Here is a 20,000-nt window from a genome sequence, read left to right as displayed (position 1 = left end):
TGGAGTATTATCTCCTCCTTTTCTACCCCTGTATTCCCTCTCTCCCGTTCTCCTCTGCAATTAATGTGAAGGGCAAATGAGGTATCGCTCGACTCAAGGCCAAGTCCAGACTGGTATAGCTCGTACCAGACGGGCCGAGATAAATGGTCGCTTATATACTACGTTCTTTTTTTTTCTGTCCACCCGCGTCGGGGTTTTCGTGTGGTTTTTATGTCAAGTGCACGTTGAGTTGAATCGTCAAAGCGGCAGGGTGATCTAATCCCGAAAGTCTTGTGGGCAGAGCGTGCCTCTCTGCTGTGGTCTGGACGGCACACAAAAAAACAATGAGCAAATTATATCGTGGACGTTCAGTAAGAAGCCGGTGCTCGTTCACATGTGGGCTGCCTGCGTCCGAGCACGCCAGTGCCTTGAGTGCTCGCTTGATTTATATATGTGATTACTTTACCCGCTCTCCCTCTCTCTTCTCCTTGCTCCCTCTCTCTCTCTCTCTCTCTCTCTCTCTCTTTTCTCCTCCAAATACAGTGGTGATTCATTCCCAAAAAGAAAGGGGGACCCAAATTTCCCAGAATCCCACAGAGACCTATCTACTCAATTGGGGGAGTGGGGGTTATCAAGCCCATCGCCAGGTCCTGCTACAGAAAAAAAAAAGGAGTGCCAAGACATGAAAACCAAAGAGATGCGTGGGCCAAGGGCAAGGGCTGTCACCACCAAACAGCACTGTGCAGAGATGCTGGGGGAAAAAATGGGTAACACTTTTCCATCCGTTCAACCCCAAGGTCCTGGCTAAATGAGTGCTGCTGATCTATGCCTGCCTGCCTGCTTGCCTGCTTCTCTTTCGGCATGGCTTTGGCCAGAGGCACATCACACGGTCTGCTTACTCACACCCAACCATGTCATCTGGTTCTGCCACGGCACACGCCAAGCTTTCTGGGTAGGTTTTTTTTCCCCCTGGGGTTCCTCCACGGACACGACAGCTACATCAGCCCCGAGCAGGGGAGGAGAGGAGAGGAGAAGCGGGCATGGGATGGGATGGGCAGGAGAGGAGGCTGGGTGGGTGGGGGGAGGGGGGTATCCGCTGGTGTTCCCGTCAATCATGTGGGAGTAAAATGAACTGAGACGACAGCCATGACAATGTTCCTGGATTGCACCGAGAAAGAGAGAGAAAGTGAGAGAGAGAGAGAGAGAGAGGAGAGAGAGAGAGACTGGCCTGTGTGCTTCTGCCTACATTGAGGATGCCAAAAGCTGCCAGAACCCTGCCAGCACCGTAACAGATGAGCAAACACACCACACAACACACTCCGGCAACGCTCGAACGCATGCAGTACAAACCCAAAGAAGAAAAAAAAAAAAAACCTTTCCATCCATACAAAACATTTTCAGAGCTGAGTTTTATGTAACCGCTGAAAGATTATGGCTAGGTGTGTCCCTCAAACTGTCTGGCAGATCTCTCGTGCTTCTCGTGCTTTTTTTTTTTTTTTTTTTGCGAGGTCCGGAAAAGCACAATGCACAAAGGCCATATAAGCAACTGGGCTGTTTGCAGGTCCCAAATGGGGCTGCTGTGAAAGGAAATGCCCTCAGCAGGGCGGGCAGAGGGGACGGGTTGGCAGAGGCCATGGCACAACGTTATGTAGAGATTCCGGCACGATGCTCCAGCGGTGCTTTGGACAATGGGGCCCTTTTCGTGCGACTCTTGGACCACACAGAATTCCCACGACGCCTTTTAAATTTTTTTTTAAAATGATGAGGCTGTGAAAAGTGCAATATGGAGCACTCCCAGACTCCTGCATCCTTTTGTTGTATTTAATTCAACAAAAGTGGCAAATACGGCAACAATGGGTGTACAGTCACTGTTTTTTTCTTTTTAGCGCCCGCAAGACGCAATAAAAGGGTAAATAAAAAATAAGATGAAAAAATTACGCCTGACAAGGGAGCCCCAAGTGGCACATATACTGGTACTGGACGAGCTGCGATATTTGAACCACACTTGCAGGATATTGGCAGTGGCGAAGCCATCTTTGTAGTGTAGTCTAAAGCATGTTGTACACACTACCAGAGCCAGGGGGTCATTCAGGGACAGCCCTTATCATCTCAGCCCCCTCGCCCATCAACTCTTGTTTTTCGAGAATGAACCGAAAAAGCGAGAGGGAGAGAGAGAGAGAGAGAGAGAAGAGAGAGAAAAGAAACAGTCCAGATTACAGTATACTCCAGTAAAGATTGAAACCAGAGTTTGGACTGGATGTCATACACCCATCCGTGAATGTCAAATCCCCAGGATTTAATGACGCAATTGTTCCTGGCATGGTAAATGGAATGTGCACATTGAAATTGGATGTTTATAATTACGTTATGGGTCCACGTAGCACAGTTTGGGCAGCTCCTACATCCACATAAAGACTTATGGGCCAGGACAGGCAAGGCTGGTGAGCTGATAAGGACCCCGATGACTGTTGTAAAAGTTATGGCTTCTCAAGGCTCTCTGTTAGCTGCTGCTAAGAGCTCAGGGTGCAAACACGGGGTGTGTGCAAGTGTGTGTGTGTGTGTGTGTGTGGGGGGGGGTGAGATGGCGCAGCGTTGTTCGAGCGCCCACTTAATATGTCCGGGAGAGTCATCTGGGGTGGACCGGAGAAGGAAAGAAAAAGGGAGGAGAAGAAGGGTGAGCGGGGAGAGTTAGCGGGGGCTCGGACTTGACACAGCTAAGGGAACGTCTGAACGGTACCAGCTTCGCCATAATTCTTCCCTCCACGCTCACCGTCCTCCGGCGCTCTTATCTCCCCGCTGTTCTCTCCTTCACCCACCATCTGGTTAGTGTCAATGGCGGACGGTCGCTCCCTTTCACTGCGGCTCTTCCGATTTTCTCAGAGGGGACAGGTCTTGGCCAATCCTCCTCTCCACCCCCCCCCCACCCCTGGGATGTGTGAGACTCATGTGTTTGCTGTTGAGCTGCGCCGATGATGTTCACCAGAGACCAACTGGGTTTGGTGCGAGTCAAAACCTGAGGCAAACTCGAGAAGGGTTTCAAAAGGGCCGTCTACCCCGAGAAAAAGCTGATGACAGTGTGTGAACCTGTCTCTCCTCTCTCCTTTCTTTCTTCCTCCTTTCATTTTTCTTCTTCTGCTTCTTCATCTTCTTCACTTCATCTGCAAGGCATTCTAAAATAAGATAAGATCACACAGGCATACCCTGGTGTAATAATAAGCAGCTGCTCCCTAAGTAATTTCAGAGCTGTATATTTTTTTTTAAAGGACATGATAACATGCAGACATAATGAAACGTTCCAGGTGGTTTCTGGATGACTGTGAGAGAGCAAGAGAGTCTCACAGGCAGTAGAGGTGAATGTAGCGTTGCCTTAGCCATTAAAAAGCATTGACCCCACATTTAGCTTGTGTGCTAACTTCCCGATACAAACAACTTTATTACGCCAAAAGAGCGTAATCCATTCGTCGAAAAACGGCATGCGGTGAGTAACTTAAGGAGGAGGAGGGGGTCAAATGCGAAGCTGGATTATGAAGTCATGACTTAAATTGCGATGACATCAAAGTGGGCTTTAGCGCTGAGATCTGATGATACGTGACAACGCTCCGTTTTGTTCTGGGTGAAGCTCTCCCCGAAAGGAACTCAGATTAGCTTGCTGCCCATCACAAGTGCTTAAAATCAAACTTCACCAAGCACAGGAGAGCAGGGCCGAGGATAGCAAACAATTACAATCCATCGGAGAACAAGATGTCTCGTTCCCCCTTGTGTGACTTATGACGATAGGGTGCAGTGTCCTGGGGCACTTCTCTCCGCTCTTTTATTGTGGGTAATGGAGAATAGCGTATGTGAGCGAGGGGGGAAAACCAATGGTTGGGGCGAGGAAATTCAATTGATACCATCAGTTTATTACAAGCCAAGCGTTGGGTTTTGGTCGTTTTTTGTTTCTAGGAGGAGAGTTCCCCGCTCCCACCAAAAAACGTAGCTCTTTCCTACGGTGTTTGATAAAACCAAGCGGACATATTTGTGCGGACATTCGAGAGTGATTGGGCAAGCAAATGGCTGCTGCTTTGAGTGTCTGCAGCCCGTCTGGGTTATTGGGCGTAAAGGTCCTGACATGTTCCTCCAGGGCCTCATTTCTGAGCCGTCTGTCAGGAGTTTGGCTCCCACAGACCAAATGGGTTCAAGTTCCTCTCTGCTTTCACATGAAACATTCAGCCAACACCTCAGGCCCCTTTCTATAAAGCCATAAAGCCAAAATGTCTCCAGCCAGACCCCATGTTAAAATAAGGTTATGGGATGGAGTACCATAGAAGGAGAGGAGAGGGAGATGTTTCCTTAATTGTTTTTCTTCTTTTCTTGTATTACTCCGAAACTCTGAATAAATGTGAGCCCTTTTCCTTGCCCATCTACTGTTTCAATACATATAGTTCAAAAAGAGTGTGATCAAAGAGGTGTTTTAGGATATAAATGCAAAATAATGTGGGAACAATTGTGTGTTGTGTGTGTGTGTGTGGAGGGGGTTAAATAATGAACTTAAGTAACTTTGAGCAAATGGAAAAAACATCTCAGAGCATAAATCTTGGCAGCTCTAGACAACACAGTATTGAAACGGTTCACTGCTGATATTAAGTAGTGTTTTATTTTAATTTTATTATTTTTTTAAATAAAATGAATGATAAGATGGATTGAGGTCCTAAGAATGAGACCATGGATTAGTTTAGTGACAGTCTTGAATCGATTATGGTATTTCAATTGTTCTAATCAGCAGACAATGGATGCCTTGCCCTGCCAATGGATTTGTGCAAGTGCTTTAGAGGAGCTACTTATCTTTCAAAAACAAAAGGGCAGACTCAAATTGTGCACCGGTCTACCTTGGACATTACACAATGGCCTCGGTATCGCTGGCCTCACCAAGTGGCCTCAATTTTGGGGCCCTATTTTTTCACTGCTGCAGTACCTTGTTTCCTCTAATCCCTACACCCTCCATGCTGTATCACTGGGCGGGGAGCCTGACGAATCAGTGGGCCACATCGCTCAAATCCCCAAACACTTAACCCCTGTGCAGGGCCACCACCAATCCACCCACCTGTGCCAAGAGATCAGACACCCCACACCCACATAACCAGTGAGGTGACAAGCGTTTGCTTCTCCAACAATCATAAATTCTGATGGCCATGGTTTACATTATATGGAGCAATGGATAGAGAGAGAAAGAGAGAGAGAGAGAGAGAGAGAGGGAGAGATGGAGAGAGAGAGGGAGAGAGAGAGAGAGAGAGAGGGAGAGAGAGAGCGAGAGAGAGAGAGGGGGGGGGGGGCGCTTACTGGAGCACATGTTGATCTCTGGTGCGCGCACGCCGTAGTATCCCGACGGACAGGCGTGAAGACATTCCCCGTACTGCCGCATCCGCTCCCGCCGCAAGAAGAGGAAGAGTTTGGGTTGACAGTTCATGCACCCATTGTCCTTCGAGCACACCGAACAGCCTTTGCAGATGGGGTACACTCCATAGCTAGCTGCTGCATAGGCAGAAATGGAGGAGAGAGGCAGAGACAGACAGACACACAGACAGAGGAGTATGTTAATAAAACTGCATACATGTGTGACAGAGTGAGTGTGTGTGTGTGTGTGTGTGTGTGTGTGTGTGTGTGTGTGTGTGTGTGTGTGTGTGTATGTGTGTGTGTGGAAAGAAAGCATTATACAGCATTCAACTTAACAGCTCTAGTGCTGCACTGGCTTGAACAAGCAAGCCCTGTAGCATTCCATCAAGGCAGACTTCACAGATTCTGCAAATTGTCATTCATGTAAACTCTGGCTACCCTTCTTGCCTCATATACATCCTTTTGAAATTTGCGAGCAGTGCATTGATTCGATTCAGAGCTTAACTCCTGAATGTTGTATTGAGACAGCCGATGAAAGGCCAAAACCACAGTGACTTTGGGACAGATCGGGTTGCCGGTGAGAGACAACAGAGCCAGTAACAACTACAATGCATGTTTATCTCCCTCTTAAGATGTAGTCCGCGATTTGACTTTGTGAAAAGTTGTTAATATTTGAGTATGCCAGCCAATCACCCCTCCCTTCCATGCTCCCAAAGCACCATGTTGATTGGCTGGGATTGTTTAATACTTGGTCCGAGCCACTATGTTTGTTTCTCATTTAAAATAGCCAAGGCTGTGTATGAACACTGGTGGTTTTTAAGCACAAACTCTGACCAGACAGCTAGAGGACCATGAGGATTATTTTGCTGAATTATTATTACTATTATTATTATTATTATTTTAAGCGATTAGAATTGCGGTCTGCACCTTTAATGTAAACTCCTCTGTGTCCCGTTTACAGGAAAATGTCCTTGGGTGTGCAGTGCACAGCTGCGAATGCGAGACACTGTTATCGATCAGAGCCAAGTTTTAGGTATCACCACCAGAGATAGGGTAACAGCCCCTGACTCCACGACCTACCACAACGCTTCATAAAAAAAGCATCATGCAAGGCAGTGTGGCTTGGGGAGAAGAACATGTTCTTTGCTCAGATGTGGATATATGGCGGGGTATTGCATTTCTTTAACCTTTATAAGGACAATCACAAAAATCTTTGAAAATGTCTGTGAATCTTTATGAATGGATCCTATTGGCATGTCAAACTGAGGCATCTGTCGATTTGATTCAACCTGTTTCTGTAAGAAGCTTCCTTTCAACACAGACTCAGACCAGACACTGGACTGGAGCCACAACATCATGGCCGTTTTCACATGTCAGTGTGAATAAATGTTGAGCTAAAAGTAAAACTAGTATGATCAGGTGGGGAGTTGAAGGGAGAAAGTTCCGAGTTCGATTCGCTAGGTACACACAGGCTTGTTTGGAGCCAAGTGCTGGAGAGTAGATCAGAGAGTGAGACAGAGAGAGCGAACAGGAAGGGAAGATTAAGCGATAGAGAGGGCGCATCACGGCCCGTCTCCATGCCGACACCTCATCGGTCATCCCCTGATGGCTGCCCAGTGTTTCGCTGGGAACCATCCGTCTTCGTCGACTCCTCATCCCTCTCACCATGACAACCAGACGTCTCAGACCTCAAAAACCTTGCAGATGACAGATGAGCATGCTTCGGCTAAAAATCCCCCATTCACATGTACTAAGGCCTACTGCGCGTATCCTCGCAGATTTTTATCATTAGCAGTACAAGCAACAGCAGCCAGTCAAGACAAGATCTAATGTTTCTAATACGAAAGGATTAGGCAGAGTCTTGCACTCACTTTATATCCATATGTGCTTCGGGAGAGAGTGCTCCACACACATGCTGAATGCATCACACCATTTGTCCCAGAACACCCACCTTTAAATAGCAGAGTTAACCCCCGGGGGCATATTTATCACATATCCCTCTCCATATCAAACTATCATCAGGACAAAAGTGCTTTTAGATTCATGCCATGGAACATTTCACATGAGGATAGCGTGCTTCCTTCCACAGTTTCATATTTAGGAGAAAACAGCTTGAAGCTTTTTGCTTGCTTGCCAGAACATTTTAAACTTCTATAAACATGAAGCATTACATATATATCAACAAGAGGCATAGAGATACTGACATACAGGGTATATACGTTGGCGGTAGTTGTGCACACTCTAATTGAGGGTTTTTTGCAAACGATAACAAAAACGGGGGAACTGTTCTTGACAAACATGCTTAGTGTTCCGTGCTGTTAGGCTATTTGTGAGACGGAAATGAAGTAGGCAGATTTTGGGCCTCTCCACACTGCTATATACATAGACGTTTTGTATATAGTCTGGACGTGTTTACAGTAACCTGACATTCACAGCAAATTGGCAAAATCTCCCTCCCAGCCCTACACCCTTCAAACTTGATTGTTATCATCACGCTGAGAGAAGAGGAAACTAGGATTGGCAAGGCCTTATGAGCCGGCACAGAACGTTTCAGCCATCGAGGGGTGGCGGCAGCAGCAGTGAGGGGAGACATATCACACACTCCTATCCCACTTCCTCCATCATTTCTTTTTGGGTGAGTTTCGCACAATGCCGAACCGCAAGCCGCCCCTTCTGTCATCTCTCTCCGACAATTGCTCTCCAGCTACAACCAAATGATTCATTTAACTACAACTGTCAGCGTGAGCTTAAATTACACTTCCACCGTGTCTGATTGCTTCAGGCCACTGATCAATCAATTAGCAAGAGGCAAATTAGCCCCAGCGCAGGGGAGCGTTGCCTCATCGCCTGCCCTGGCAGGCCGCCCTCTCTCGTTTGGGTTGGGCCTCTGCCGGAGACTTGTTTAGCTTGTCGCTAATCAAACCACACGTACGTATGAACCTGAGTCAACAGCGCGCAGCTTTCTAATGCGCTGGCTGCCGCATCCAAGGCCCATGAATGGAAAAAGGAAGCGCACAAGCCTCAGCTGATGGGTAAAACATTTTCGCTTCTTTATTATGAGATGGTGGATGGCGTGGGGGGGGGGGGGTAGACTACGGCTTTCCCAGCACAAACCACAGGCATGTCAAATAGGAGGTTAGGATTCTCTGTGTCTCGGGCGAGAGGGTCCAACTCGGGTCCAGGAGGACCATGGGCTTCCACGTTTTACGGAAACCTTTCCCACCGCCAGCTGATTTATACCTGGGGCGCTTATTTTCAAGCCGTATTTACGTCAATTCGTCAGATGGATCCGATTTTTTAAGCTGAAAAACAGAGTGGTCATGGGCCGTCCAAACCCCTCGTCTACAGGGACTCATCTGTGTCTTAGGCATTACCTTGACCTTTGGGGCACAACGAAGAGCGTGTCAAGTAGTCCTGGTGTTTGTTTCACAGCACCATAAATAAAGCTTCGATACGGTGGTGCGGCCGTCTAGTACAGTGCGTTTGGCACGGGGTAAGAGGACATGCCGCAGACAGGCTTGCCTGCCGCTGGAGGGACTCAGCCTGAACATTGAGACATCTAACAAGAAGCGTCTGCTTGGTGTGTCTGCTGGCCTCTGTGTGCATCCAAGAGCAACTGTGAAAAGACCATGCAGCTCTAATATGTAAACAGCATCCTTGGCCATGATTTGAAGTCACACTAGAGCGGAAGCGATCAAAGCACGTTGGTCTGGAGGAATTTGGGGCTCTCAGTAAATTACTGCGGATAAACCTAATTTAGTGCCGAAGTGTGTTTTTTTCCCTCTCCCCGGTTTGTCTGTATGTGTGTGTGTGTATATATGTGATTCAACACAAAACTGTTGTGCTAAGTTTCTATGGAGTGAGTTATTGCAGCTGGCATATGCTTTTTATCTAACTGATTAAATCAGCCAGCCTCTATTTCAAGACCACGTTTTTCAAGGGACTATTCACTGAGCATTGTGACATTATCGAAGGTTTTTCACATGAATTTGGGATTAAAACTTTTTCTGGGCTTTCTCAGTTCAGATGTGTGAGATTTAAAGTTTGTGTGAATGGATTTTCACGAGCCGTCTCAGCTTTTTGAAGTATTTTTTTTTTTTATCCCGTTCAAGCAAAGAATGCTAAAGACACCCGTTGTAGAAACCCCTCGCTGTGATGCACCCCCTTAGTTTACAGTTCTGACCACAAAATGAATGGTACTTACAACAAAAAAAAACCCACTTCTCAAAAAGTCCCCACTTCTGACAGATATCTAATGATCCCACTATGTCCCAGTTATTTCATTTACAAAGCCAAGCATCTCTTTGAACTCCACTGGGGAAGACACCACAAGGACTTGTAAGTTCAGCAGCATAACTGGCAGACATGGCCAAATATTGCAAATCATTTGGAGTATGACATTTACAATGTATAAGGTGGCTGACACCAACATATTCATTTTGCCACATATAGCTCAAACCACAAGGAGCGACAAGCCTGGTATGTGTCTGTGTCAGAGAGAAAACTCAAAACTGCATAAATTGAATTGAAATAAAAGTGTTCATCTGAGATGTTTTCTGGTCTGTAGTTGTTGTTTTTATATTCTCAATTGCCTTTTTGTGTTTTCCTTTCAAATTAAATAAACATCCTTTTCTGGTATCCCTTTTTTTCAAACTTCAGTCCCTTTATTTCAACTGTAGCTAGCCGTTTTAGTCACGGACTAGTGTCTTGTTACTTGTGTCGTGTACTTTAAAACATATAAGATCGTGCCATCCAACCCACCAAAAACTTCATATCAAATTTCACAGGACCACTTTGGAATGAGGCATTGGTTCATTCAGGTGAGTGCATAGTTTGGTCTTCCATTCATGCGAAACACTGGGCCTCATAACGTGGGGGCATGCAGATGACGGCATGTTTGGACGGTGGCGGTTTCATTCAGAGACTGGGCGGCAGCACCCCCAGCCAGCTTTGTTTTGGGCCCCGCTCAAGACCAATTAGGCCTCTGCTGAGCAGAGAGGCAGGCAGGTCTGCCTCAGGTATGCTTAACAACTCTAAAACTAGCGTGACGGGCGTCGCCTTGTGCTGCCAACAACGTGGGCAGTGGGGAGGTGGGAGTGGGGGTGTGTGGGGGGGTCAGGGTGAGCCAGGCCCTGGCAGCATACCCCCACCCCCCCATACACACACACACACACACACACACTCTGCACGCTCACTCGCACCACATCCACATGACATCATCTCAGGACTCGTTAAAAAACATTCTACCTAAAATTTGCCTATAAAAGTGTCGCTCTGCAACTCATTCCCTTCCCTGTGATCGTTTCATCGTCAGCAATGTGATTATTCCCCGCAGAGCCTGAGCACAAGGTCACTCCCCAGCTCTCACCACACAGTTCACTGGCTCTAATTCTGTGTCAGAGACGATTAGTTAAGCCGTGCTGTTGTTGCAAGAAACAGACCTAAGCGCACGGGGAGAGAGAGACAAGAGTCCCTAGCCGAAGTAAAAGCTACAGAATCCCCAAGTCGTAAAGACGATCTCTATCACCATAATCATCATCATTGTCCTCCTCCAAGTCGTAATGTTCATGGGCCAAACTGCCGATTAATTGCCCATGCAGTTTAGCGGGGGAAATTCTGGTCTCCGCTGTCATTCAGTGGTTGGGTAGTGCTCAGTCTCAGTCCAATCAGGAAGCAATACTGGTCTCAGCATCTCCTTTTCAGGCTTATTGTGTTTAGTATACAATATGCTATACTAACAGCGCTGAGGTCACAAGTTCAAATCCTGATCAACACAAACTCTGAGCACTGAGACAACATATGGCTCCCTTGTATAATTCTCTGGATGCAAAATATGTGTAAACCAAAAGAAACATGCATCGTGGACAAAAACCCCCGTGTGAACAAAGACAACCTTTTCACGAATGCAACACATGCACACACTAAGGGAAACGGTGGAGACAGGCGTGTTGAATGATCAGACATATTTATGTATCGACGCAGCATGCTGTTTGGAGGACAGAGAGGAAACCTCAGCGCTAGTAAGCTACAAACCCGCAGGCTTCTTATGAGGTTCCTCCTCTTTATGTGGCAAGAATTAGGGTTGCCAGCAGAATCATATATGTATACTTTATTCTGTGGCACTGCGGCAATTACGGTCTCCCTTTACCCCTAAATGGCATTCTCAGTTTCCTCAGGGTGGTTTTGAGAGTGTTTTATCGCGCCAGACGCAAACTTTACATTTTTAACCTGCATGCACCTTTTGGGATTTAAGAAGGAAAAAGAGAGAGAGGGAAATGGATAAAAAGGCGGGGAGGGCTAAACAAGGCCAAAAATATTAAGGGCTAGTTTGCTTTTGGAGGGAAACACACACACACACACACACACACACACACACACACAGAGATTGCCACTCATGATGGAAAAGATGTTAAATGGCGAGGTGAGGTCGGAGCAGTGAGAACTTTTTAGTCCATCCATCCATCCATCCCGGCCAGGCCTGAACGGCTCAACACGCCTCTCAATTGTGAGAGTCAGCACATGGAAAACGACATCAAACCACCAGCATTTTACACCCATATCACTTTAGTTTTTTCACGCTTGTGGAAGTCACACTTTGCTCAGAAATAAAAAGCAGAAGTTGGGTGGGGATTTCATGGGGGGGGGGCATGCTTGAGAGGGTGGATTTGGGGGTACAGGCCTCTGCTCTGAAGGCACATTTCTGTTCCAATTTAGCAGAAAATATGTTGGATTCGCCTTTGACTACTTTGCAGCTGGAAACAGTCAGGATTTCGGATCTATGTTTCATTTTTTTTGCCTTTGGTTTACTTTAACAGATCATACTGTAAGCACATGTTTATAATTTAGCACAATCCCACTGCTTATAATGATTTTGTAGCATGTGTCTGCACAAACACATTCGCTCACTGACTTATTAGCTTAGCAAAGAACGTTCCTGTGATACAAGGCCCAGGAGACCCTGCAGGGCGATGATAGATTTGAAGATTGGATCTCGGCACTTAAATAGGTGGATTTGGATGTATAAACATGTACTGGAAGTATGGAAAGCTGGCAACCAGGGGAGACTGCTGGGTGCAGTGCAAAAACCTAACCATGGCTGAGCCTTAGCCTTAGAGGACCTCAGGGAACTCTGATGAACTTCTGTCCAGTTCCAGCATCATTCGGCAAGGATGGATGAAACAGCAGCCTGCGACTCCCACACTCGATTGTTTAGAATTCACTAGATCAGCCACTCGAATGATATGGATGGTTCACATTACCTTACTGCTCTCATACATACTGTGCATTCTTGTAGAAAAACACAAGCATATGGGAGTCGACATAGAAGATCCGAGTGAGTACAGTAGATTCCGGAATCTTGGATGTTTTCCATTTCTGGTTTTATGGCCTAAGTTCTGTCACAACACTTTGCCTCCTGAACTGACAATAACTGCTTTTCTTCACGCTCTTTACATAAACAAAAAACACACCCTTATTACTTGAAAAGAAATCTACAACCTTGTGGCACAGAGCATACTTGACTCACTCCTTGTCTGTGCCACAGATACGTTTGGCTACCACTCCCGTGCCAGGCTGGATCCAGGCATTATTAATACTGCACTTCTCTAGAACCTATGCCAAACGTAAATCGGTGAATAAAGAGAAATCACCCTCGACTCTACATTCTTGTTTTATGAGCGATGGATCGCAGGTCCATCTGCTACACCTGACATGTTCGTCCTGCTGCTGTATTTTTTCTCTTTGCGCTCTCTCTCTCTCTCTCTCTCTACCGATGAGTCACAATCTGGAAAAACTGCCGGATCTTTCCTCCAGCGGGGCATAGGGGGGCTCTCCTCACGGCTCCCACCGGACCCGTATGAGGATTCCAGGTTCAGCCCTCTTCGCCTACGGTGTTGAATGCGTATCCAATCCAATTGGTTTTCCCCATACCACGGAGTTGTTCATGTTCAAGACAGGAATGCTGTCGAGAGTCGTCTCCGGAGATGAAAAATATGCATTTGATGCTAAGGGAACTCTAACTGGGTAACCATGATAAATAGGGTAGGAGGCCTGCTTGGAGGCATTTCTGCAAGTCCTCCATAAACGGATTGCTCTCTGTGTTTCTTGTCTTTTTTGGGACACCTGAGATCTTTGCCTGGAAATCATTTGAGAGGCAGAGTGGTACAACACAGCTAACGCCTGAATACAGAAACAAAAACACAGTGAGCATTTGCAAAGCTGACAGACAACCCATGGAGGAGCTTAGGCCAGCGGTTCGACTAAACCCATGAAAATGGTTTGGGCATTAGGAGAGAGATCAGCGACACAACAGTCTCCCTGTTATCTGAAATCCAAATCTGTAGGCCGATTATAGCATTGCAGTTCTAGCTAACATCTCACTGACTGCTTCACTTCTGCTTCACTTCACAGACATGCACTTCAGGTCTTCCATTGGAACATGCAATGACATCTGAGAAGATTGGCATACTACGATGGCTGTGTCTTGTGGACATAGAAGTGGTGTTGTGCAACAGAGGAAGAGACATGCAGAAAGAGGTGATTGGGTTTTAGGCGCTGACGGTGGAGGGTTACCCTAGAGGGCCTATCAGAGATTCATCACGATGCACTCACACACACTCAGGGCAAACAGGAGCTGATACATACATGTGTTTAATGTTTCTTACCAGCTTTAGGTGTTTTTTTTTTTTTTTTCCTAAGGGGGATTCTGTGCATTGCTTGTCCACTCCTTAAATTCCTTTGCAGCCAGGGAGGGTACACATTTCTCTCCTTTCTTTTCTCTTTTTATAAGCGTATGGTGTGTGTGTGTGTGAGAGAGAGAGAGAGAATAAGGGAGAAAAAAAAAGAGAGAGAGAGAGAGCTGAGAAAAAGAGGAAGGGAGGGGGGGAACCCGAGCAGCACAAATTAGTGCACCTGTTGGTAATTTATCACACATAAACCTCGCACCTAATTTTCACACCTGCGGCTGGATGGGCTGGCACTGCACTGCACTGCACTGCACTGTACTGGTGTTATGGGTTAGGGTTAGTCCCACATGCTGCTCGTGGAAGAGCGGGCCACAAAGGAGCAGAACCCAGCGGGGAGGAACCCGCACATGTAGGGGTCTCAAACACCAACACCAGGTCTCCAGGTCCAGGACCCGGGTTTAGTGAGAGAAAGGTATAGACCTCAATGAATACATTTGGAGTATTCTAAAAAGTAATGAAATAGGTTGATAAAGGATTTTCTTTTTTTATTACTGTAAATGTATAAAGAATTTGTGAAATTCAAGGTCAATTATGTTTGTAGTACTGACAATAAACTGTAAATGTATTTTATTGTACCGTATATAGGCATAGAAATATAGAAAGGCATAGAAACCTTGTGATGTTCGGTAACCCATGGCACACACACACACACACATACGGGCAGATAGAGAGACACAGAGGCAGACTCTCTCTCACACACACACACACACACACAGCAGGGGCTGCTCCTCTAACAGCTCCTTCGCACACCTCTGATCTGAGTAACCCCCCCACCCTCCTCCTCCTCCTGCTCGTACCAGTGAACATGAACCGTGCCACACAGTTCTACCTCATTAACCCCTTAACAAGACACCAGCTCGCACCCCCGCGTGCCCCCACGGCCGGAGGGGAGATCACAAGTGATCCGCGGGGTCAAAAGTGGAGCGCACCGCAGGGGAGTGTCGAGCGAGACACGCTCGGCGCACTCACACATGGTCCCGGCCTGCGGGGGGAGTCGACTTCAAACGGGCCTGGAGCCCGAGACTGTGGCTTCAGTTACACAAACATCCTGGCCCTATCACACGCGAGCCCGTGCGGCAGCACCTCGGCCTGGGCACTGTTTTACATGAAGCTAATTGGCAGTCACTGACTAGCCTAGCGCACAGCACAGCGATCTAACAAGCGTGTGAGTGAGCAAGTAAGTAAGCATCACTTAAGCCCCCCCCCCCCCTTGCACATCTGGGCAACAAGTGGCAAAGCTGGTTCTGAGAGCTATTTTTTCCCACCCTGATATGTTAAGCATTACATTAATTGCTCTGGTAGTTAATACAGTAGTATAATAGTATTAGTAAGGCAGAGAGAAGTAACTGCAGTATGCACAAGAAAGCATATGTCAAAGCAGCCTATGCAAGCCTGTGCATTCAATTATAAATATTTTTTAAAAAAGCAATCTCAACATCTGATCCCCTATCTACTATCGACCTTAACAATGTAGGTCAGTAGGTCTAGCTGGTGTCAATCAAAGCTAACTCAGTTTTCACAAATGAAGCATGCTGACATTTAAACCACATGGAATAAGAGGTCAAGTCAATGGAAACGTCTGATCTGCCAATAATCAGCGCTGTAGGAGGACTCCATTGTACTCTATTGAATCAGCTTCAGCTATGGTGGGTAGACAGGGTGTGCAACACAGGGATTCATTGTCAGCATACAAGGAATGTTTCTGTACAACAGAGTTTTGTCACTAATTTGATTTTAAATAAAAATATATATACCTCATACCACTGTTTTTTCAATAAATTAGATATGCTCAAGAATGTTTTTTAAACCTACCAGATTTGTCTTGATTTAAATCTTATCCTTTCAACACTTTTCTGTGACGTGTGTTTCCATGTCTTATGCCAACCGTATACGCTTATTAAATTCTGAATAACAGAATGAAAGGACCAGAAAACTGACTTAAAATTTTCCTCAAACATTACCCAAAAATATAAACACTTTACCCACAGCACAATTTAATGCCCTAATGTTGTACTTGTTTAAAAGAGAGCACTTGATGCTGATGATAGTATAATCATTGGGGAAAGACAAAGTGAAAAAGAGTATCTCAGCACAACCATATTTAATTGGGTCAAAAGTCAGAAGCATTCATTATGTGAAAGAAGTTGTAAATCCTCGGAAGGGTGTCATGTCCCTGGAACATGGGTGGCGTGAAACCCATATCCTTACAAGGAAGTAGACCCTCAGTCTGCAGGCAGGTAAAAACACGCCAGGGTCCTTACATTACAAACAAGCAACAAACAGGCTTTTATTTAGAGCCCAAGCTTATGATACTATGCCCACCAGGGTACGAGTTACAACAGAGCTATGTGAGTACACTCCTCCCCAATATCTCTGATCTTCACATGCTTACTACCCAGTCATAATCCTGTTTTATCGCTATATCACAATCCCATACAGAAAAAAAAAAAAAAATCTTCCTTAAGAGGTTCTTAATAGCTACTCAGCATGGATCAAATACACACATTATCACCCCAACATACACACACTATCACTTCAAAATAACCAAATAAATACAGTGGGTGAATAGGATTCTTTCTTAGAGGGTATCAGTTCTTACACACATTTAGACCATAACCTGTGTGCAGTCGGTGCCTGACTCTGCTGGTCAAACAACAAGTATGAACCCCGTTCCTCCTATCAGACACGTCATCATGTCACTTCATGTTTAACTCCGACACAAGCTCACATCGGATAAATGACCAGCCGCAGGAAACGTTACCTTAATCTATAATCGTCATCAATAACAATCAACACTTCTGGATCATTTTGACCCTGCTCCCGAAGCATGCTGGCACCAAGGCACAGGCAGGGCTAAACCCATTAGTTCTCCAACTACATATGACCCCCGCCTGCACACACCTATTACTTATGGCTACACGCAGTGACAGATGTTTATGCAGGGCAAGACAGCGTGCTCAGGAGACCTGGAACGGGTTCAAATAAAATAATACGGAGTTAAGGAGAAGTCAGCCAAGATGTAACACAAGTGCATAACTGAAGAAAAAAAAGGGGGTGGAGGAATTTGAAAAATGTTAATGGATTTCTTTTCCTTCGTTTTCTCTCGCGCTCTCTCCCTACCGCAGGCTTGCTTCACTGTCTGGTCCTCCGGCCCAGTTAGCAGAGAGGAGAGAAGAGGGTGCGGGGAAGAGGAGTCCAGTGTGAGAGAGTGAGAGTGTGTGTGTGTGTGTGTGTGTGTGTGTGAGAGAGAGGGAGAGAGAGAGAGAGAGAGAGAGAGAGAGAGAGAGAGAGAGAGAGAGAAAAAGAGACAGTGGGACTAGAGAGACTTGACATTACATACACTGACCACAATTGAGGTTCTCTGTGACAAAACATACTTAGAAAACCCAAGAACCTTAAAAATGGGTTTGAGGCCACATGCATATTAAATCATGACTTGACTTGTGAATTCCCTCACTCAGCATTAAAAAGTATGGCTGACCCGATTACAAAGCACAGCCAGCTCGACGTCTTTCCTCTTCCGTCCTCCCTCACATTTGCTCTTTTAGTCGTGCTTGGCAGGCGGCCAGACTAGAACACCCAAAAGAATAATGCCTTTTTAGTCACTAAAGACAACAGCAGTGACCACAACCGCACAATCACCGCTGATCATTCTCTGAGGTCTCAAGCTCCTCGGGCACCTCCAACGCAGATAGGAGGGAGGGTCTCACTGAACATTACATGGCTGCTTGTCATCAATGACTATGTTTTGCTGTTTTCATTCACCACTCTACAAATGGTTCTGAACATTTCCCCCTGTGTTACTTTACAACGTAATTACCGTCATCTGTCTTTCAACAAAGTCACAAAATAGCTGGATTTATTTGTGAGCACAGTAGAAAAACATGTTAAATGCATCAGACTTCACTTGATAACTGGCTCCTCTCTTTGTGCTCAGAGGATGGCTTTGCCAGCGCACAGAGCGGGGTGGACCCACAAGTGGGTGACCTGCAGAGACCCCTAAACATTGGAGACAAACTCACTTCCTCAGAGCAGGGGGGATTAAGGAAGAGAGGGAGAGAGAGAGAGAGAGAGGGAACCTAAAAGAGGGAGAGTGACAGAGACAGTAGGGGGGAGGAGAGCCAGAGGACTTGAGAAAGACTGAAGGCAAGACCGTGTGAGGGAGAGGGAGAGAGAGAGAGAGAGAGAGAGAGAGAGAGAGAAAGAGAGACAATAAGCTCAGTGCCAGTGCACTCTAATGACTACCATGCATGGGCCTGATTGAAACCACACCAGCACCATCACCAGGGCTTCTGAGTTCCACGAGGCGAGTGGTCTAGCCCTGTCTCTTTCCCAGCCGCCTGGGTGAGCCAGAGACCCTGCATGGAATGGTGGGACTGGGTCACAACACAAGAAGGGAAGGGACAGGACGGGGGGGACGAGGGTTGGGCGGCGGACAGGGTGAGGGGAATGGGCATCTCTGATGAATTGATGGCCTCTGCACTCTCTTTGCCAAATTACAAACGGAGCAGTGCAACGAGACAGTTTACAGCATCTGACCAGCTCACTTCCTCCCCATACCGAAGGCATTGCACGCTGTGCCTTATTTTGATGTGGTGTGTAAGCATAATTAGAGGTCCCATAAAGGAACGAGGAGGAAGAGGGAGGCCTGTCCATCTGTCGAGTGTTAGAGGCTGGTGTGTGTGTGTGTGTGTGTGTGTGGGGGGCGGGGGGGGGGTTGGGGCAATACAGCTCCCGAGATCACAGCAACTCCCACCCCCATCGTTAGCCCAGACCCCCCTAAATCTCCCGGCACTCCTTGTTGTTGTTGCACCCATTTGCGTAGGCGTGGATGTAAATATCCATCAGTTGGCAGGGACGGGCTCCATACGTTTGCCTCTCTCCCGCTGTGTGTGTGTGTGTGTGTGTGTGTGTGTGTGTGTGTGTGTAGGGGGCCTCCAGGGCTCATGTTACAGGGCCTCACAAATCGATCATAAGTAGGTACACAACGGCACGCACAGAGGAAAGACCGGCAGGGAAATAGCAAACAGACAGAAATCAGAGCTTAGTAGAGCTTGCTTTAACACCCTCAAAAAGGGGACCCATTTCAACCTTTTTTTTTTTTTAAACAAATTCAAATTCAGGGAACAGGCTCTCGGATAGGCCCTATTATGTCCTTAAACCTGCCATGGCATCTCAGCCAACAGCCCATTCCCCTGCCTTCACTGTCCCGCTCACTCGATGACTGTTGGCCATGATGGGGTGAGAGTTTAAAGATGGGGCAGTTGGAGGGGGTCACCCTCAGGTCATTCTGGAGGGGGGGGGGGTTGAGAGAGGAGCTAATAACCTGCAACTCCGCAGAAAACATCCCGCTGCAGCTCCAAAAAAGTGTTTCTCCAAAAGCTGGGCATATGTCTGTTAATTAATGACTGCTTGTACTGATGATTGGAAGTCATTATGCTATGCACCTTCTGTGGAATCTGACATTGATCATGGCAAGGTATGCTGTCTCCCTGTAGCCTGGCTTTCAGTGAGTTAAATTTAAAATCAGTTCTATTTCTTATTTGGTCAACTTGCAACCACGCACAGGCAAATTCCTGCTTTCAGCAAGCATTGCGTCCAGTTGCAGAGGGAACCAACACAAACAACCCTCTAACAAAATCTGAACTGGCAGAGGTGCACTGAAGCTTAAAGAGGGAAAAATGAAAAGTCTTAAAATCAGGGGTTAGAACAACAATGGCCGTCGCTCCGACTCTCTCCCTTTCCCCCCCCCCTCCCTATCTCCCTCCCTCCCTCACTCACTCACTCTCAGGGGCTAACCTTACCTGCCAGACCATTGTGTGACTCAGCCTCTTATTTTTAAAACGATTTAAACAATGTTGTTTTATGCACAGCCGCTTGGAAACAAGTCCCACATTCAAATTTTTT

General features: G+C 46.6%; 1 protein-coding gene across 1 annotated transcript in view; it reads right to left on the bottom strand.

Annotated features, from left to right (window-relative positions):
- The window catches only part of rspo2 (R-spondin 2), a 55,618-nt gene that overhangs the window by 26,764 nt on the left and 8,854 nt on the right, over positions 1-20,000 (bottom strand). The window contains exon 3 of the mRNA XM_076279448.1: positions 5,296-5,487. Coding sequence (XP_076135563.1) covers positions 5,296-5,487 — 192 coding nt within the window. The remainder of the gene's footprint in view (positions 1-5,295; positions 5,488-20,000) is intronic.

Source organism: Alosa pseudoharengus, unplaced genomic scaffold, assembly GCF_046254945.1.
Source record: "Alosa pseudoharengus isolate Yale_2024_CS ecotype anadromous, Long Island Sound unplaced genomic scaffold, YU_APseudo_1.1 YU_APseudo_1.1_scf_12, whole genome shotgun sequence".
In the NCBI taxonomy this organism is placed as follows: domain Eukaryota; kingdom Metazoa; phylum Chordata; class Actinopteri; order Clupeiformes; family Clupeidae; genus Alosa; species Alosa pseudoharengus.
Note: the sequence above shows the minus strand (reverse complement) of the source record. Positions and strands in the feature narration are given on the sequence as shown.